The sequence below is a fragment of the Paramisgurnus dabryanus genome, chromosome 1 (assembly GCF_030506205.2).
Source record: "Paramisgurnus dabryanus chromosome 1, PD_genome_1.1, whole genome shotgun sequence".
Classification (NCBI taxonomy): Eukaryota; Metazoa; Chordata; class Actinopteri; order Cypriniformes; family Cobitidae; genus Paramisgurnus; species Paramisgurnus dabryanus.
Window position 1 is genome coordinate 7,056,441 of NC_133337.1, and position 21,644 is coordinate 7,078,084.

The 21,644-nt window shown below is 35.1% G+C and overlaps 3 protein-coding genes and 1 long non-coding RNA gene across 6 annotated transcripts in view; 3 read left to right on the forward strand and 1 right to left on the reverse strand.

The window, feature by feature from the left end:
• Nucleotides 1–5,019, reverse strand: part of sult4a1 (sulfotransferase family 4A, member 1) — a 31,273-nt gene extending 26,254 nt beyond the window's left edge. The window contains exon 1 of the mRNA XM_065265875.2: nt 4,527–5,019. Coding sequence (XP_065121947.1) covers nt 4,527–4,698 — 172 coding nt within the window. The 5' untranslated portion in view covers nt 4,699–5,019. The remainder of the gene's footprint in view (nt 1–4,526) is intronic.
• Nucleotides 5,020–6,340: 1,321 nt separating this feature from the next.
• Nucleotides 6,341–12,585, forward strand: pnpla3 (patatin-like phospholipase domain containing 3). Of its 2 annotated transcripts, none has more exons than XM_065265874.2 (9): nt 6,341–6,837; nt 7,615–7,847; nt 8,104–8,169; nt 9,070–9,279; nt 9,823–9,883; nt 9,984–10,184; nt 10,977–11,109; nt 11,291–11,398; nt 11,977–12,585. In XM_065265874.2, the coding sequence occupies exons 1-9, from the start codon at nt 6,609–6,611 to the stop codon at nt 12,215–12,217; spliced, it is 1,482 nt and encodes a 493-aa protein (XP_065121946.1). In that variant the 5' UTR covers nt 6,341–6,608; the 3' UTR covers nt 12,218–12,585. The 2 variants fall into 2 exon arrangements, with proteins under 2 accessions (XP_065121946.1, XP_073671964.1); XM_073815863.1 differs by having other exon boundaries at nt 11,980–12,585.
• Nucleotides 12,586–15,247: 2,662 nt separating this feature from the next.
• The window catches only part of ttll12 (tubulin tyrosine ligase-like family, member 12), a 100,357-nt gene continuing 93,960 nt past the window's right edge, over nt 15,248–21,644 (forward strand). The window contains exons 1-2 of the mRNA XM_065265585.2: nt 15,248–15,402; nt 16,083–16,231. Of these exons, the coding sequence (XP_065121657.1) occupies nt 15,283–15,402; nt 16,083–16,231 (269 nt within the window). The 5' untranslated portion in view covers nt 15,248–15,282. The remainder of the gene's footprint in view (nt 15,403–16,082; nt 16,232–21,644) is intronic.
• LOC135746953 (uncharacterized) lies at nt 16,273–19,540 on the forward strand. Of its 2 annotated transcripts, XR_012337670.1 has the most exons (5): nt 16,273–16,655; nt 18,282–18,338; nt 18,479–18,540; nt 18,828–18,889; nt 19,049–19,540. It is a non-coding gene; the product is annotated as an uncharacterized lncRNA (long non-coding RNA). The 2 variants fall into 2 exon arrangements; XR_010531641.2 differs by lacking the exon at nt 16,273–16,655 and having other exon boundaries at nt 17,992–18,338; nt 19,049–19,539.

The following is a 21,644-nucleotide window of genomic DNA, read 5'->3' on the forward strand; positions in this document are numbered from 1 at the left end:
GCAGGTTCATTGTGTTCTGTTCCTCGTGTTCGTGTACGCTCAAGTCTAGTTACCAAGTCAAAGTTTAGTGTTGTCTGTCAGACTTTCATGTTTCATGTTCTGTACCCCCACGTGGGTTTTTGTTTTTGTCAATAAAGTGTTTTCAGTTTTCCCTCAACATCGTGTGCATTTGGGTTCATTCGTCTGCAATTCCTCACAATAATTATATTTTTGGAGCAACTAAAAATATTTTAATATTTGCCTGTAAGGAGTCATTTTGATTGAAGTCAGACGATCTTTGATTATAGTAAATACTTTAAAAAGTTTCATTTGTTCCCATAAAATAATTATATTTTTGGTAAAAAGTGGGTTGTATTAAAATGTGCTTGTGTAATTTGATTTTAGTTTTCCGTTGTAGAAACTGTTATTTGCAATAATAGTGCTTTGGAGTCTACTGATTCCTGGTAAGTGACATGAAAACATCACAGTCTAGAAAAATATTACATAATAAAATGTACAAACAGATTAGTTAGCCCTAACAAATGTGTTGGTTAAAAACATGTGACTAACATAAGTCAAGTGACAGCAATGTCTTTAAACCCCAACAAATGGGTATATTCAGTCACATAAAAGAGTGCAGAAAGATAAAAACAATGAGGGGTTTGGAGCTGGATCACATTAATGCAAAATCCAATTACATTAAATGTACATAGAGCATTTTTCTCACTTTGTGTGTCTGTGCTTGAGAAGGCTTCAATGAACGACCTCTTTCACTTTGACTTTTACCCATTTCAGAGAACTTATTTTTAAGCAGGAGAGATCCATGAAGAGTTTTAAGGGTCAAAAATATACAGTAATACAGCCATGACGTAATTTTTATTCCAAAGCGGTAGTTTTATTTTCTTTTGATTTATATGGTGATTATAGTTGACTTTCCACTGTACACACCAAACAGCGACTGATAAACTGAAAATTATAAGATAAAATAATTTTCATATCCGATTTGAGCACTGGATGCATTAAAAAAAATTCAACTTGTGCGACCAGCGACCGGAAGTTATGTATTTCATTGCATTCCAATCAAAGCACTGTGTACAAAGTGAAAATGATTAAACCTTTTTTGTTTTACTTTAACAAAACACTTGAATCCTTTAAAAACGATTGATTACCATACTAATAAGAAATAAATGATTAATTTAATATTTACTATACATTATTATTGTTAATCTTGTCATGGGTTCTCTCTGAACATCTCTGTCTTTGTCATATGCATAGCTGTTTATTGTTTCAAACAGCGTTTGAAAATTCAAATGATTCTCATCCATACTGGCATTTCAGAAAAGATCTCTGCATGCACTATATATGTCCGTAAACACAAAACATGACCATATAGGCACACTGGACATGTGCATACAAATGTATTACTGTAATAATAGCTTGCGACTTGCACATATATACAGCCACATTGTTATAACACAGGGTTTAATATCTTCAGCCATTTGTATTAAATTACATAACTGTGCCCCTGGCATGAGTTTATACTGCATGTGACTATAGCAGACAGAGCACACTGCTGTGAGCAGCTGAAAACGAAGCACTTATAACACTACATATCCATCAGGATACATGTTAAAACATTTACATTTAGTCATTTAGCAGACGCTTTTGTCCAAAACGACTTACAAATGAGGAAAACAATAGAAGCAATTATAGCAACACTAGAACAGCAATACATAAGTGCACTGGAAATAGTCTCATCAAGTCCCACAGACAGTATACATAGCCAAGGTTTGGTTAGTAATTGTTTTTTTGGACAGATAAAGAGAAAGGAAAAAATAAAGAAAGATAGTAAGTCCTATACTAGGAAGTCAGGTAATTGCGGAAGAGATGGGTTTTTAGTCGAGTCTTAAAGACAGCTACAGAGTCAACAGATCGTGTCACGACCAGCAGATCATTCTACAGTTGTGGAACAGTTCCTGAGAAGGTACGTGCTAATGTTTTTTTCCCTTTTTGAGATGGCACCACAAGCTTTCGCTCGGTGGCAGAGCGCAGGGATTTTTAAAACAAGTTTGTAAAGCTTTTATAATCTGTGACAATAGTCTGTGGCACTAAGAGCACTATTTTGGGCAAAACCTCAGTTGCAAAACTCAGTTTAACGGCATAAAATCACTTTCACTTTGAAAATGGCGCGATGTCACAATATATGTTCTCATTAGTGGTGAAAATGTTTATTCTTATGTGCTTGTTTTGGGTGTTTGTGTCATGAATAATCACATGATGTGCTTAAAAACAGCGTTTGAGCAGCTGAAACTATACAAAGGTCATAGCGGCTGGTCAATATCATCTTTCGTTAGCTATGGTTGTATGATAGGGGCTTGACGAATTAGGGAAAGATACGCAATAATCCAAAAGACCCAATCCCGGAGTGAATGTAGGCAACCATGCCTTTGTTTACATACAGTATGTGTCTGGTTACATCAGTCTACACTGCAGCGCGACCCTGGAGTAGTCTGTATGCTAAGCGTAAATGCAGCAAAAGTAATGCATTTTAAATGAAAATGCACTAATATAAATGTAGTCTTAAAACCAGATGCAACCTCTAAGTGTAGTTGAGATAAAATTCAATCTTATGTTATTCCTAAATATATGTGATCAGAATTTATATAATTGTAGTAAATATTTATGTATCATATATAAATAAAATGTTACCAAATAATATAAAATGTTCCCTACTTGTGGATGCAAAAGCAACATTTATATACATTTATGTAAATATTTTTGAAGTCAGGCAGAACTTTTTGAATATTCACTAACTTTCACAGTGGGATGCATTGTGATGTGCTAACGGCAGCATATGTCTCACATGTGAAGCTTAAGTACTTTTTGTACGTCAGTATGGTTTGGCATAACGGTCCTTGTATACGGTGGTCTTTCATCGACTGGATACATTGAATCATGAAAATTAGCAAAGAACATGAATTCAGCATGCTTAAATGCAAAAAAATAAATAAAGCCACTTTCACTAACAGACCGCAAAAGATACAGTATGAGAAAACTTGTTGGTTGCACCAATGCATTTCCAGAATACTACTTAAGGTTTTCTTGTGTTATAAAAAAATATAACAAAATAATACAAATCCATAAGAAGCACAATTAATAAGTAAAACAATCTATTATCCAGAACAATACAAATACATATTTTTATATTCAGTCAATTTTGCTCCATTTTTTTATTTAAATAAGTTTAATTTAAATGACAGTTTAAATGATTTGCTGAGGTTTTTTTTTCAAAGTCACTCTGTTGCAAAAAACAAACACACCAGCAGTGTCACATGACCTTCTATCACATCACCTAACATAAAGCAAAAATAAAAATCAATGAGTTCTTAAGTGTCTCAATTTCTGGGTATTTGTATTTATTGTATTTTATATATATATATATATATATATATATATATATATATATATATATATATATATATATATATATATATATATATATATATATATATAAAAGTAACATGATACAAACATACAGACTGCCCTTGCCGAGAAATACTGTAAATAAACAATACACATACTGTTTACCCTGCAGAACCAGCTGACAGTACATTGTGTGAATCTATTGACATGTCATCCATCACAGGCTGCTCGGGACCCACTTTTCAATCTGTAACACTCAGCAGACAACTTGTTTATTTACACTCCTAGGACAACACATCATTCTGTGCAAAGCCAAACAATGACTTTCCCTGTCCTTATTTCTGCTGGCACTATGGTAAATCTGTACCATGATATTTTTGTCTTTCTATCCATTTTTTTTACATGCAAATAGAGAGATGCAGTAGATCTTCAATGCATCTGCACTTCCTGCATATAACTTTTTAATGCAGGAGAGCAAAACATGTCATCATCATGGTGTTTAAAATCATCGTATTGCATATCAGCTGACTGTTAGGTAAGTTGACATAGCAACAAGCATGGGAGAGGAAGACCCACCCGTCCTCAAATAGGGCCTCTGCAGTGGGCCTGAATCTGCGTGGCATGCGTGGGCATGGCCAACATTTCATCTTGCTGTGTCTGTTTCACATGTAAGCGAGTACAAACACATCCAGCTATAATGTATCATACCGACCAAAGATGACGCAGTCTCTAAAAAAAAATGACTTCTTATCATATGTTTGAATATAAAACGCAAGTTATAATTTTTTTGAATGTTTGTTTGTTGATACAGACAAAATTAGCAATGCAATCCATATTATTGGTGAATCGTGCACAATGTGTTTGCTTTTAACTTAACTACAGGCCTTTATAATCACAAACCAATAGCATTTGAGTGTTGCACAAACACATAAAGATAAATAGGCTAAGAAATGTAATTTTGTATTTGCATAAATTATATTATTGGCAAAAGATCACCAAGGACGCGTATTACTGTAAGTCGTCATCTTACGTCAAAGCATCACAGATAACTACATCATGATCAGTGGAAGATTCTGGAAACTCGTGCACATTCAAAACAGACGTCGATGCGTGCATTTTAATACCTGACTTGGGATACGTGACGATCCATATATCGCTACTTCTCAACGAAAAGTTGGCGATCTCGTCCATCTTGCCTCTGCAGAAAGGAGGGAGTCGAACTCCATGATATTCGAAGTATTTGCTCTCGTATTCTATCGGTGTGCTCGGTGTGTCCACCTCGCTTTCCGCCATCATTTCAAATGATTGCTGAACTACAGGCTTCAAGCTATTGATTTTTAAATATTAGGGTTGTATAGGACGCATTGAATATCCACCAACCCTTGATTGTTTGGCGAAGACGTTCCGCGTTGCATGCGCCTGACCTTCAGCCAATCAGGAGGATGAGAGATGATGTAATGGGATGCTCACAGAGGGATGCTCAGCATCAGCACCGGTCATCGGGCGGTTCCTTCAGTCTGCCTACCTGCTACAAACGGCTACTGCTTATTATAGGTTAATTAATAGTGTTCACAAACCACAGAACTGTAATGAATCCGTGACAAGACGATTTAATATTTTATAATAATATTTAAGTAAAACCGGTTAATCTTATTTGTAAATTTGTAAATATTATGCATATCTATATACGTTTTATAGTGTTTTTATCATATAGTTTTGCTTTTGCATTTGTTTTAACAATTATTTTTTTTAGCATCATGTTGTGTAATCATGTTTTTATTTGTTTTAATGAACGTAATACATTGTTCACAAATAAATACATTCTGTAGGCATCTAGGCTTTATCTGACTCTTCTTGGTTCTGGAATTAATGGAATTAATTATATTGATTCATCAATTTCCAATCTGTTTTTATATCCCAAAAGTTATTGCGGAGGAGAATGTATATAATTATTTAAAAATGTTATGTTGTGTTAAAATATATAGCCTATTACTTGAGAGTTTGAGACGATACCTATTTTTAAACAGCTATTGACGATACGTTTAATTCTTGGGAACTCTCTCCAGAAACCCGATTGTCCAGTGAGTCCTGATTTCCATAAAACATTTATTCGTTAAAAAATATAAAGTGCAACATGTACATTGAGTAGAAATGTATCACACAAAATAAACACAATACAAATGTATTTAAACGTTTTCCAAGGCTCATCATAATCGATTATGATTGGTCAGTCCCGCCAGCGTTGAGAAAAGCAGCATGAACCACGTGATAATGCATTACCGTATAGTAATTTACACATGTAATGGTATCGACATTAAATAAAAAATAGTATACAAATAATTAAAATTAAAAACATATAATTTCTATTCCCAGAAGCCTGATCAGAGACGTCACAGACTACCGGCACATCCGGGAACTTGACAGTCAATTTCGTCACCGCCCCTTTTTGGGGAAAACAAACTAGACTACCATATAAAATAGCGGAACAAAGCAACGTTCGTATGGTTCGTACACAGCCGACAGGCGTAAATAACTTAAAGCGTAACTAAACCCCTGGTCAGAGCCTGACTCCACCCACTGTAATATTTGAAAAATGCAAGAAAAGTGGGCAGATCCCAACGGAGATAGAGGGGACGAACTAAGCTCGTATCAAGTGTGTGGTGAGATCGAAACAAGGGCGTGGTGAGCTTGAACCTGCTTACGTCACGAGTCATTTCTTGGACCCAACATCCAATAGGAAAATTCAACTGCAGTAGCCACCGTTTAACCTCAAGAGGGCAGCACTCAGACGTTTTTACACCATATATTGTAGTATTGAAACACTTTATATCCAAATGTCAAAAAACTTACTAAAATCAATGAACAGCACTAATTAAGCATCATTCTTACAAATCATTAACTAAAAAAAGTTGGTTTGGGGTTTAGTTACTCTTTAAGAAATCAATCAGATTAAAATATGTCCACCATGCCTGTGGGACCATCTCGCGGTACTTTGATGTCATTCGCAATCGGCCTGCGCAGCGCTGCGTCAAGTCGAACACATTCATTCCGCGAAAAAGGGATTGCCTCCAGTTCCTTGTTTGTCAAACACTGTCAGACGTAATAGCTCAGGAGCAAAAGTCACAAAACAGCGCACTTACAAACATTAGCACACGAATGGGAGGACCTATCGAAGATATGATATTTATACAGACCGACTCATTTTAATGCAAGGGAGAATCGGACATGTCAACATTTTTGTCGCAGTCATGTTTGATTTAAAGGAAGGCTGGAATCTCTCGTTCGCTGGATGTGGATTTCTAGGGATTTATCACATCGGTGTTGCGAGCTGTCTTCTCGAGCAAGCTCCCTATCTAGTGCGCGGTGCAACCAAGATCTACGGAGCCTCCGCCGGAGCGCTCACAGCCTCTGTGCTCACTACAGAGGCTTGTTTAGGTACCCAGCTTACTAGTTAGGCTAGTTTATGTATGCATTTCACTCCGTACTCAATACTTAGACTTGTTTATGTGTGTATGTTTCTCCCTGTTTACTTAGGGTTGTTTAGGTATGCTGCTTAACTTTTTTAGGTATGCAGCATTTCATTCTGTGCTCACTATGTAGGCTAGTTTACAAAAGCATCTCACAATGTGCTCACTACTCATTGCTTGGCACATTTATTTGATAGTACTGTAAAATTACTGCATGTCAACTATTTTCAAGGGAAAGATGCATAAAGCATAACAAAAAGAAAGTATGTATGACAAAGCGTTGAGAAATTAATTCTTCCTTTGGGTGTGCACTTTGAGCCAATGTCTGTCCAATGGGACTGTCAGTGTATATAGTAACATATTAAAATCATTTGATTGCAGTGTCTTAGAGAGCTGATCTGAAAACTGTACCGTGTATTATTGCATTAATCCATTGTTACAATAAGCAATGCATGATAAACTAAGGAAAAGAAAAAGGCAAATGACCCTTAAACACTGATATTATGTCAGAATCAAAGGTGGAAGTTTGTATGATATTCTTTTACTTTCGTATTATATAGAAACTACTAACTAGGCTGAGTGATTCAACCTTTGGTTAGAGGTTCAGAGGTTCAGTTGTACGCAATAAACAGTCAACGTCAATATCTATTAGACAGTTTCTTTCTGTATTCTTGAGTTCCATTTAAACCACTTGATTTGTTTTATTTGTAATTTGTCCATTCCTCCGTCTTCTCTTCTGATGTAGAAAAATGTTGCGAGGATGTCATTGACGTCACCAAAGAGGCCCGAAAACGCAACCTTGGTCCTTTGCACCCGACATTCAACCTGGTGAAGGTGTTACGTGGAGGTCTTCATCGCGACCTGCCGTCCAACGCGCACACGCTGGCCTCAGGTCGACTGTGTGTGTCCCTCACACGGGTCACAGACGGACAGAATGTCCTGGTCTCGGACTTCAGCTCCAAAGATGAACTCATCCAGGTGTGGAATATAATTGGCCATCAACCTGCCAACAAGGCATAGAAAGTGCCATCATTACAACTTAATTACTTTGTGCAGACTTTATGATATTATAATATGACAAATTCCCCTTCTGTTGATAAATGCTCATAAAAATGATGTCATAGAAGTGACAATGCAAAAACTACTTATGTCTGGTTAAGATATATTTGGTTCAGATAATCTAAATACATTTTTTCTTAACTTGTGTCTCTGTCTTTGTCCCATATATTCCCAGGCTCTCATTTGTAGCTGTTTTATTCCTGTATATTGTGGTTTAATCCCTCCGGCATTTCGGGGTGTGGTGAGTGTTAAAAGTGCAAACAGTGATGTAATTTCATGAGGTGACCGTGACATGAGGCTAAAGAGTTGGATTTATTTCATTCGGAAGAATTAGGACATTGCAATCTGAGTTCATTGTTCTTGCTTCACAGAATTTAGTCAGTAGGGCACATCGAACAAACACTGGCAATAAATAACTGTATGAAATATTTTTATTGTTCCTCTGGTCGCATTATGGCTATGCATATCTTCATGTTATGTCATTTTAATAGTTTAACAGTTCCAGGTTGGCCATGGGTTATTATTTTGGCCTGCTGCTGTAACATTTTGTTACATTTCTGGACTTTATTCAGATAATGCACACAAAAAAAATCTAAAACGGGTCAAGTTTATGAGGACTATACAGTGGTGAAAGTGGTTTAGTGAGTACATTTTATATCTAGCTCTAAGGTTGACCTATAAAAGTTTGTTTTGTAAGTCTGGTGGTCTGATCTACAGTATCAGGCCACACTAAACTTTCAACCTGATCTCAAAGGAATTCGTACATAATATGTATTTTGCAAGTTTGCTAATTCATATGAATAAATACAAAGTGAATCCACTGAACACCAGCACGAGGAAGAGGCTGCATATGTCAGAGATTAATGTTAAATTGTGAGAGTGATTGTTTCATATTTTTAGTCAATCTTTACATCTGAAAAATATAAACAAATATAAGAGACTAAATTAAATCTTAAAAGTTGTCAAGCAGTATCCTGTATTCGGTCAGTGTGTCCTGCCATACTTTATCCAATACTACTTTAACTATATTCAATACTATTTATATTCACAAATCAAATTATTATTATTATTATTATTTGATTGACCTTTTAATAAATGCATGATGATTGAGACAATGTTCTCTCTTTCTGTTTATTTTCAGCGTTATGTAGATGGTGGTATCAGTGACAATCTGCCACAGTCAGAGCTAAAGAACACCATCACCATTTCTCCATTCTCAGGAGAGAGTGATATCTGTCCAAAAGACAGTTCCACCAGCCTCCACGAGCTGCGTTTTACAAACACCAGCATACAAGTCAACCTTGACAACATGTACCGACTAAGCAAAGCCCTTTTTCCCCCAGAACCAAAAGTAGGTGTGGCCACATACATTTACCGACTTAAACCCACATTCACATGATTGAGTGTGGCATGCGTGACTGACTCCAGTTCATACAAAAGCTCCAGGTTTATTCTGCCCTTGAGAAATGTGGTGTTAACCCTAACCCTTATTGATCAATAATCTTTTTGAACAGACAGGGTTAAGCACAGTAACCATTTGTTACCCTGCTTGTGAAAACCCAACTAAAGCTATTCTTTGTGTTTTCTACATAAAAACATTCTACACTATTTAAAGAACAATCTGTGAAAATATAACCGTGACATATTTAATATTGACTAATATTAAAATCAAGTAAAAATAATTATATTATGAGCCTACACTTCACAGACAGGGTCACATTTAGTCTCTTATCATTTAAAGTCGCTAATTATTGTTTTAAACAAAAACTTAAATTACAAAATAACTTTATATACATAAATAAATTATGTTAAACCATTTATTTATGTATATAAAGTTATTTTATAATTTAAGTTTTTGTTTACTTTTGTTTACTATACGACATGTGTTTTGCAGGTGTTGGCTGAGATGTGTCAGAGTGGGTATAAAGATACCCTCCGATTTCTCCAAAAAAACAGTGAGCTCTCTTCATCTCTAGTTTGGTGTTTGCTATTAATAATGACGCACACAATACCTGCCATAGTTTAGAGAAAATAACTGGTCATGTCTCTTTGTAGATTTGCTACAGGTGGGGTGTCCGACTGCAGATATGGCTCTGATTGAGGCCATGCCCACCTGCTGCTGTCCGGCCCAAAAAAATTCAGTCGTCACGGAAACCACAAAAGAGTGGGTGCTAAGGAGACTCCGCCTCATGCAAAAGCACCACTGGTGGTTGGATGAACAGATAGTAGACAACCTGCCCACATCTATAAAGAAAGGTAGACAGTTTTTGCGACTCCTAAAATACTCCTAAAGCTGACAAAGGTTGAAAATCTTTCAATGAACTAAGAAACAGACACAACTGGAATGTTACACTGAAAGAATTGACTTTCTTACTTAGTATTTTTGTCTTGTTTTCAATACAAATATCTAAAACTTCTTAAATCAATAAGTATTTTCTCAATGAGCAAAATAAATGTCACATTCTTTATAATCCCATTTTTTAAACCCTAGTTAGTGTGTAATGTTGCTATAATAGCATACATAATACCTGTAAAATGATAAAGCTCAGAGTTCACTGCCGGGCGATATATTTTCTTAAACAGAATTAATAGAATTCACCTTTCTAAGCCTACAGCGAACGGCTATTTTGGACTACAGCCCTCTATTTCCTGCTTTAATGACTTCAGTAGAAGAGTTTTTGACTAAACTCGGCCCACAGGAATACGTCAGTTGCCAGCTAAGCTAATGGCAAGCTAAGCTGCTATCGAATCACAACACACTAAACAAACTACACAATAAGAACTCGATACGTATTTCTGAAGGAGGGACTTCATAGAACAAGGAAGACATTAACACGTTTTTAGAACAGTGAAAACAGCAGTATACAGATAAGTAAATTGTGTAAAAAAGTACAGTGTTTTTTTACACGTGAAACATGAACACATGTTATATTGTGCACTGTAAACACAATCAAAGCTTCAAAAACACAGAAAGAATGGGACTTTTAAAAAATCTATTTTTTAGACTTAAAATATTCAATTTAAGTGAACTTGTGCTTGTATTTGCAGTGTTTTGTGAGGCCTGCAGGGAAAAGCATGGTCTGCTGGCGCAGGTCACCGGTTCACTGCCATTGCGTGTGGCTTCATACATGTTATTGCCTTATACACTGCCGGTGCAGTCAGCTTATTCAGCAGCCCAGAGGTCAGAATATCTTCTTACTTATACATTAAGCATTCACATACGCTGACGTATGAAACGATTTAACATTTATCAAGATGAATTCTGTAGATACATTGTTTGTAAGTTTACTATAACCAGTGGTACAGAACATACTGTACAACCTTATCATTCATTGTCTAAAGGTGTTGTTTGTATTTGTAAGGTTTCTGGAGTGGATCCCAGAGGTGCCTGCAGATGTGCGCTGGCTTGCTGAGGTGGCAGGAGGTGTTTACAAACATGCTTGGAAAGGTACAAGGTTAGAGACGAGCAGGTAAAACATGAGTCCACTTCATTTCAGAATATTTTCTACAACTTGTGTTTCAATTATTACCTTTATTAATTTTTAGCTGGCGTACTGGATACAAATATTGCAAACATAACAATTTATTTTTTCCAATTTTTATTTTTGTGTGATTAGGGCATTGTTTCACGAGACTTATCATATTAGTGCTGAACACTAATAACTAGGGATAAACCTATATAAAATTTCTGTGTCTATACTGATATTTACTTAACCTATTTTTTTGTTTTCTGTTTTGTTGTTCCATGTGAAGCACTCAGATGCAAAACCCCCTAAGTGCCTCTGCCATGTTTTCTTGTAAATTAGCATTTTTCTATCAGACTTATAGTGGATTCTGCAAACAAACCCGTATTTCTGAATGGTCTGAGGCTGGGATTAAGCAGATTTGAAGCGAAAGTATTTGATGAACGTATACATACCGAGAGAGCATTTTGTTCATATCATTGTCTCATTTTAGACAGAGGTGGTGTTTAGCTTGCATCTGAGCTCCTGGTCCATATGCTATTAGCTGACATCATTTTGATTGTTTTCTCTTATTTATTGTGTAGTAGTGCCTCCTTGAGAAGATGTGTCAGTGAGCCACCAACAGTACACTTTCAGACACCTGTCATTGACCAGAATGGACATCTACCTCTCTCTGCCAGCAACCTTGAAGGTTACAATTGGACTTTCCCAGAAGACTTACATGAGGCTTCCCCTGACACCTCGCACAGCCAGATGTGTTTTTTTGTTGGCTCACAGGAACCTCACAAGTGCCAAACATACCAATGCAAGAGCTCTTCACCTTAGTTAACCATTTACAGAGCTGGATAGGTGTCTTGACTGGTCCATTTTTGCAATGCATTGGATGAAATGGTCTTTGGTTTGAGTCTTGAGTCCAGAGCTGAAATGACATACCATAACAAGCACTCATCTTTTCTGATATTCTTATAAATGTTTTTTCTCCATTCCGAACCAAAGACATTGCATTAAAATGCTCTGTTAAAATTGCCATAAGCAGCATATGTGCACATTTATAGTTTTGTGAATCATTCAGTTTGTTTTTTGAAATCTAATGTCAGACTTTACATTGCAGTTGGTGCTACTACTAGTTCTTGAAGTACTTTATGTATGTCACACATGTGCAATCAAATAAAGAAAATGAATATGTGCACAGTAGTCGATGTATTTTTAAAACTATTTAATTGAAGATTAAATTAAATTTTTCTTTAAAGTATGTGTGTATTTATATAAACATAACAATTACACACAAAAAAATATATTATGCAAACAAAAACTTTTATTTTGTATACAATAATCAGGATAAATCTTTGACAGCCCTAAATTTCAGTGTTTACAAAAACAAATGGTTACTGTTTTTTAGTCATGCTGTTATTATTCTAAATAGTAAGTAGCTACAGTACCTAGTAACTGTGGTATTTACACAGCAAACTAATGCGGTGTTCAGACAACTCGGATTTAGGATATTTCCAACTTCAACTGGAAATAATCAGAAATAAGTCTGAAACGGCGCTTTAATTGTTACTAAAACACGTTACATGTTTTAATGTTACTAAATTATCAGTAATATTAATGTTTTAATCTTTCATTAATGTTTAGATTTTTTTAGGAAAAGAGTAAAACCCACAATAGATCTTAAGATAAATGGACAATCTCTCAAACAGGTTAATGAATTAAGATATCTTGGTGTGTGGTTTGATAGTAAGCTTACTTTCAAAAATCATGTTCAGAAAATGGTTGACAAATGTAAGAAAGTAATCAATCTTTTGAAGTGTCTTTCAGGGTGCAGCTGTGGGGCGTCAAGCTCTTCTTTAAAAATAATTTATATTGCAATAATCCGATCAGTGTTTGACTATGGATGTATAGTATACAAAACAGCACAAAAACTGGTGTTAGAAGAATGCTTGGAATATGGTCGCGCACTGAACAGCAGTTTTGAATGGAACAGCAATAAAGAAACAGATGATATGGGAATCAGTAATCTTGAGGGTAATGAGAGGGCAGACGAGTTGGCAAAAGAAGAACTTAAAGCTGAACAAGTAGAAGTACAGATTCGACTCAGTAAATCAGAATTGAAATTAATAATTAAAGATGGTTTTCATAAACTTTGGCAAGATGATTAGGGGGATAAAGGTAGGCATTTATATAGTATTCAACAAAATGTTACAGTAAGGACATTGAACAGTGGCTTACACATAATCCACCAGATCTATCTGTTCCGGTGTACCTCAAGGCTCTGTTTTGGGCCCTCTTCTCTTCACCATTTACATGTTACCAATTGGACAAATTATCAAACAATATGGGTTTAACTTTCACTGCTATGCTGATGACATTCAGATTTATTTCAGCATACCTCCCACGTCAGTGTTTCCACCACCTGCATTAACAACCTGCATCAAGGAACTCAAGCATTGGCTTGCAGGAAATTTCTTAAAATTTAACTCTGAAATAACTGAAATTATACTAATTGGCTCTAAATCAGTTGTCTCTAGGTTCTCCGGTCAGCAGATAGATTTGGATGGTGACCTAATAATACCTTCTAAGAGTGTTCACAATCTTGGTGTTCTCATTGATACCACTCTTTCATTTAATGACCACATTAGTAAAGTGGTAAAGACAGCTTTTTTCACCTACGCAATATATCTCACATTCAACCATCACTTAGTCAGCAGGATTCAGAAACATTAATACATGCCTTTGTCACATCCCAACTAGATTATTGTAACTCACTACTCTATGGCCTTTCTGCAAAAAATATCAAGAGATTACAATACTTTCAAAACTCTGCTGCTCGTCTGATTACACATATGAACATATCACACCAATCCTACATCATCTTTATTGGCTTCCTGTCTCCCTCCGTATAAACTTTAAGGTATTAATTCTGACCTACAAAGCTCTCCATAGTCTTGGCCCTACATATTTATCCAACTTACTCCAGCCTTATGCTCCAGTTCGCTGCTTACGCTCTTCTAGTGCAGGACTGTTAGTTACTCCAAAGATCAATTTAGTGACTATGGGAGCAAGAGCTTTTTGTGTTGCGGCTTCCAGGTTGTGGAACTCCCTTCCTCAAGATATTCGTTAAGCAACCACCTTTCTCTCCTTCAAAAATCTCCTAAAAACACATTATTTCTCTGAATATTATTCCTCTGCTTATAGTCTATAATACTTTTTTTCTCTCTCTGTCCTTTACATTATTCTTGTAAGTAACTGCTAATATTATTGACTTTCATGTTTATATATGATTATCCTGTACTATCCTTGTAAAGCGACCTTGGGTGTTGAAAGGCGCTATATAAATAAAAATTATTATTATTATTATTATTATTATTATTATAGGGAAACATGAGACAGGAATGTGCCCATATTGTACGGAAATAGAAACCGTGAAGCATGTACTTCTGATATGTAGACAGTACTCTGAAGAGAGAGAAAAATTGAAGAGGGTAATAAAGAACTCTGTAACTTTGAGCAACCTCTTGAGTCTATTTGGAACACAGTCTATAAGCAAAGTAGTGATGGAGTATCTTAAAAAAACACAACTAGCAAGAAGACTTTAGGCCAGTTAAATTATTATTATTTATTTATTTACATTTTTTGTATATATATATATATATATATATATATATATATATATATATATATATATATATATATATATATATATATATATATATATATATATATATATATCCTGCTGTCATATATAAATATATATATTTATATATTTATTTTTGACTTCCCAATGTGATCACATCTCAATCCGGTAGATGGCGGTAATGCACAAAGATTGCAAGCTGCCAATAAAATTCACTGAAGAAGAAGAAGAGAAATCAAAGACGCAAAACGATACCATGAACACAAAGGATGATGAAGCGTATCAGGTCTTCATCAGTTTACACAGTCCTGCGTTAAAGGCAGCGAGAATACCGCCACTTTACTGGAAGAGTTTGTATTGTAAACTCGCCAATGAGGTAAAGTTACAAAATATCACTGCTATTGCTACTCAAGTCAGATTACCCTTACGAAAATTAACCACGCTTTTACTACGGCATTGTTTAACTTTAGGATTTGAAGTAAAACCACAGTAACCACTAACTGACAACTGTCTTCTTGACTAACCAAAGTTAAACTATAGTATTTGTAATAAAACCATAGTAACCACACATTTAGCATTGTCTCCCTACAAGTAAGTTAACCATAGTGCAGTAAAACTATAGTGGATTAAGCTGCCAAAATATGATTACTACACTTACTATAATAATTGTTGATTTTCATTAAGGTGACCAGAGCTTAAGTTATTTTATTTGTATATTATTTTAAATTATATTTGCAGACCAAGTCAATAACAGTGGTTAACCATTGTGCATGCATGTCTCCTTTATACGATACCTGGTTACATTTGGCAGATGCTTTTATGACATTCAAGGTATACATTTTATTAGTATGTGTGTGTTCGGTAAGATTGAACCCACAACTCTGGCACTGCAACCGTCATGCTCTACCAGGGAACATGTCCTGTAGTTTCAGTTACTATAAATTCTAGTCAAAGTTTTCAGGATTACTTGAAAACTATAAACATGGGGCTAAACTTTGCTGTGAGTATAAGGTCTTGATTTTGTAAAAAATAAATTCATTTTATTTTCTCATGCAGGTATTTGATGCTGGTGAGGTGTTTGGGATCATGCAGGTTGAAGAAGAGGAAGATGAGGGGGGTGAACAGAGAGTCAATCCTGGAGATGAGATGTCTTATAAAGTTATTGTCACTCGAGAGGGTGGCCTGCAGGCTGCTGATCCCACCAGGTGAGGGTAGCATTGAGTTTTATTTGATAGTTTTCATGAAACATCATGCACATAGGGCAGGGGTATCCAATGTCAGTCCTGGAGGAACGTGTCCTGCAGAGTTTAGCTATAACTTCCCTCAACACACCTGCACTGTTAGATGTCGCTGTAGATTTAGCAGTACTTTACTGTAAAAATCCACAGTACTATACTGTATGTGTACATTACAGTACAGTACTGCAGTTCATAATGCATTCTGGGTAAATTTGTTTGAGCGGGAAAATTTTACAGTATATTTTGGTCTTGATGTAACCTTGCTGTAGCCATTGCTGTAATGTGCCAGGTTTACTTGCAATAATCAGAGAAAGTGCGCCAGAGTCAAATCATACAGACAGCACAACTCCTGGCTGCAGCTGAAGGAGGACGATTGATTTCTGGCAGTTCGGTAAGTTTGAAATATTTCTGTTTCATGAAAACTTAATTTTTAGTTTAAGAATGTTGTCAATAGTTTGTCACAATATTGTTTTAAACGTGCAATGAGAGAGAAAAACGGTCGCCAACAAAGTTTCAATCTCCCCCAGAAAGTAAGCTAACGTAAACGTTACACACAGATGTCTACCGCTGCTTTAACTCGCTTTACACCTTTTTTTTAATGAATATAGGGTTGTTTTAACTAAATTATGAGGGTTTTGGTGAGTTTATATTGTGTTGAAAGTGTGGTGACAATGAAACTATTTTTAACGAAATGGACAAAGACAACCCGCCAGCGCGGTCTTGCGGTCCCAGCATAACGGTCGTTTATCTCGGCGTTTCATCCGTTCAGTTAGCGTCAGAGAAAAGTATTAAGTTCGACTGTTTGGTAAGGCTGTGGTTGTAAACAGACAGGACTTGACACGCCGTACACAGCATACCGAACTCCTCCACAGAAGTGAAAACAAGAAACCTCATATTTAACTGGATACATGCATCGAACTCATCGCAGCTTTAACTTCGACCAAATATCATTCAGACCTGGGCTCATCTTAATATCAGATGAACGTAAGGGATTGCCGCGCTTATTGTTGTTGTTATTATATTACGGTATATCAGCAAAAGCAGAGAATATCTTCTCTTAAGCGTTTTACACTCCCAGTAAGTTGTCCAATACATTTTTATGGCATATTGTTTCCACCACTTCAGATGCATTACATGCAGTATATATAAGTTTCCAAAACACCTCAAATCAATGCACGAAAAGAGAATGGGCTCTGCATTTACGTACCTTTGTCTTCTCGTCTCTGTCATCTGATCCTTCATCTCTTGATGTAAAATAGTCCATAATAACATCTTGTAGGAAACTGGCATCACCAGGATTGCTCAGATTTAGGCGATCTTGTTTATCTTTAAAGTGAGCAGCTAGCTACTAACGTTAACTTGTTATAAAACTTTGCGTGAAATAGTGTTACACCGCAGCCGGTCCGGGTTTAACATTAAAGGGACAGTCTTTTTACATTGTCACTATAAATCGCTATTTTCTGCACTAAACGAGACATTTTCAGAGGTTTTCTGTAGACAAGATGTTATAATTAAAAAAAGACTTATTTAGATATTTATATATAATATATAATATAACAACTAATATATATATATATATATATATATATATATATATATATATATATATATATATATATATATATATATATATATATATATATATATATATATATATATATATATATATATATATATATATATATATTATATATAGTTGTTTTACAACTGACTTAACACTTACAGTAATGTTTTATTTGTTAGCATAGCATGATATTAGATTTAAACACTTAATACATTTTTAAATCAATCACTTTGTCTCTGTTTACATTAGTTAATGCACAATGAACATTATCAAATATTATTAATGTTGTAAAATATATTGTTCATTGTTAGTTCATATTAGCTAAGGCATTACCAAATGTTAAGGAATAAACTCTTATAGTAAAGTGTTACTAAATTTTCTTTTACCATTTCCTTCACAATGTTTATTTATTTCTATGGCTAACAGATTTTGTAACATTTGTCTTTTTTACAGTCTTACCATTGCTTGTAAGCTGGATTGGGTAAGATGGATCATCTTTAAAGGCACCAGGCAAGTACATGATGTACAGTTACAAGTCATGTATTTTTTCGACTGCAATATTAAATGCTTTCACGTCACATGCAAAATTACACAGGAATGTGGCTGACTTTTTACTTGTAGTTTACATGAGTGTCCTTGCACTTTATCAGGAGTTAAGGCAGATGTGGAGGCACAACGGGTGATACCAGACACACCAAGCACATTATGTTCAGTAAGTTTGCACTTTACCACTACAGCTTCTTTAAATACCCATGTATACACTCATTCACAATTCCCACACACAACACTGTAACACGACCATACACAACATGTACACAATTGTCTTAGTTTGCCATGTAGAAATATACAAACAGAAATATTCAGACTTTGGTTATAATAAATTTAATTTAATAATTGTATTTATTTAGCAGAGGTGTCACTGGACTTTATTGACAAAAGATTTTGTTTTCAGAATAAAAAGTTGTGTCCAAATCAGTAACAATTGTACTTTCTGTTCAGGACATTCAATCATGACAGGATCCAGGTGGATGCTGTCCATTGAGAAAAGAGTTTGTTCAGCGGTAAGTGAATCTTCTGTATTTTTATGTAATTAGGTGTGGAACAGTAGAATAAGAGTAAAAGGTTTCAGAATAGGAGTAAATTCAAGGCTGAGTTTAATTTTTTAAGAATCTTTTTCTATCTTATATTTGTTGACTTAATGTTTATGATATTTCTAACAGGTTTCTGGATAGAATTAATTCCAAAGATGGGAAAAAGTGCACATCCAGACAAGGAGCAAGCAAAAAGACAAGGAACTTGGTGCAGAGAAAAGCTGTGGCCATTAACCCCCATGTGAACAGCTTCATGCAGTCCCTGATTGAGTTCGAATGGACGACTTCAAAGTAAAGGCCACTGTGGTCTGTCTGCCACAGTTTAATGCATTTATTTTTTGTGTTAAATGAAATTCCAGTAGAATATTTAAAACTATGGGCCAGTGTTGTTTTTACCACAGTGAAATGTTACCTTTTAGTCGATGATGGACTTTAAACTGAAAACTTCAAACTATGGAACAGTGTTCTATTTGCCAGAGTTAAATATGTTACAGCAGGGGTCTCCAAACTTGTTTATACTTGTTGATTTTATTTTATGTTACTTGATTATATGTTTATTATTGTTTAAAATCTTGTTTTAAATATGTTTGTTTCAATTAAATGTTTTTTTAAATAAAATTTTGATACAAACATTGCTTGGATTGCCTTTTAATTTATTATGTTTTAATTTAGCATTTTTACCATATTAATAACTATAGATTTAAACCTAAATCTAGCTATTTTATATAATATTATTGTATTAATTGTAATAAGTAATAAATAGTATTTATGGGTCACTATAGACATTACAGTAAATTACTGTAAAAATAGACTACTGTAATAAAATATTGTAAAATTACAGTACAGTACTGCTTTGTAACTATACAGTACTAGTTTGTGTACTGTAAATGGTATTACAGTACAGTACTGTAAAACCAAAATACAGTAACTTACTGGCAACCGTGCTGCCAGTACCGTACTGTAAAAATACAGGGAAATCGTTAACAGTGTGCCTCAAAGTATCTAGTCTGCCTAGTAAGACCTTGATTAGCTGGATCAGGTGTGTTTGATTAGGGTTGGAATAAAACTCTGCAGAGACATCGGCCCTCCAGCAGCAGGATTGAACACCCCTGACATAGGGGAGGGCAAGAGAGAACTATCTGCTATTGTCCACAGAAGTGAGTGATTTTTTTTGTTTAGCCTAAATACTAATGAGTTGTTTTTTAATTCAAAATGTTAACCCATTCAAGCCTGATTAAAAGTGTCAGAATTAGGGGCATGTGCACAGACATCAAACAAAATAGCTTTTAAATTCAGACTGAATTGTCTGAATTAATTCATAATAAAAGAGGCGGCAATAACAAATTGTGAAATAATGAATGAATAAATGGCTTTAATTATTAAGACAAAACAGCAATAAATGCAATAAATGAAATGCCATGCAGTAAATGACTTTAACCCTCAAATGGTCCTCATTTTCTGTTTACACTACTGGCCTTTGGAATCTATATTACCCCAAAATTGAAAGCATAATTGTAAGAAAAATATACATTTTCAATAATACAAATAATATATGTTTACTTCTCATCTATACAATGGAGCTGTGTTTTGAGAGATTTTAAGTACTTTTGTATCCATTTACCACAAAAATCCTCAACTACACCGTTAGCTTGCATGTGAAATTTAGATTTTTTTATAAAAAAAAATAACTTAAATGATTATCTAAATTTAATTTAAATTCTTTCTGGATATTGATCTAGGTGTTAGGTGTAAAATTTCCACCTTTTGCTGGTTGGAGATAAACCTAAAGGAATTACCGTTTATTGAAATAGAAAACAATGATACATTATAGGGCCGTAATATATATATATATATATAGAGGTACATATGTTGATAAATGATCATGCAAAGTTTAAACCCATGTAATCATGCAAAATACAAAACATACTATACACTCAGAAATGCCATCATCGCCTATCTTTGCCTCTAGACTGGGGAGCCCCGATAATTTCAGTCTGGGTACTTATTTTCCGAGAATGCCGGCGTGAGGTATACAGCATTTGTTTTTTGTTAACATACAATCCGAATTCCAGAAAAGTTGAGACATTTTTTAAAATTTTTATGAAATTAGTACTAAAAGACTTCCAAATCACTCCGTTCAGTAGCAGTCATTCGTCTTCTCAATATATAGTTTCCAGTATGTATACTGTTAAAAGATGGCTGTGTCTCATATCACCTTGTTTTTTGTACAGGGTGTGACTATTCAAATCAAAACATATAAATCTGTAAATGTCCGCATTATTTTGTCACTTAGTGGGAGCAGTATGCTAGCTGGAGCCATTCACTTCCAGTCTTTGTGCTAAGCTAAGCTAGCGGGGGTTGCGTCAGACAGAGTTACAGCACGCACGGAGATGAGAAAGGGATGTATGGACTTATCTAACTCTCTGGGATACGGTGAATAAGCTACATTCCCAAAATGTGGACATGTTCCTTTAACTTACAGGCTGTGAGTCAAAGCGGGAGGAATTATGATCATGTAAACTGTTGCTTAGAATCAATGGGTCTCATTCACTAATAATTGCGCAAGTTTTTCATATTTATACGCACACTTAAACTTCCCATGAATACTTTCCACCTAATTCACAACATGCGGACGCACGTGACTTACACTTGTTCTTACACTTGTTCTTACACTTGTTCTTACTTTAGTGAATTTGGAGTGTTCTACATGAGCGGCCACGTGCAC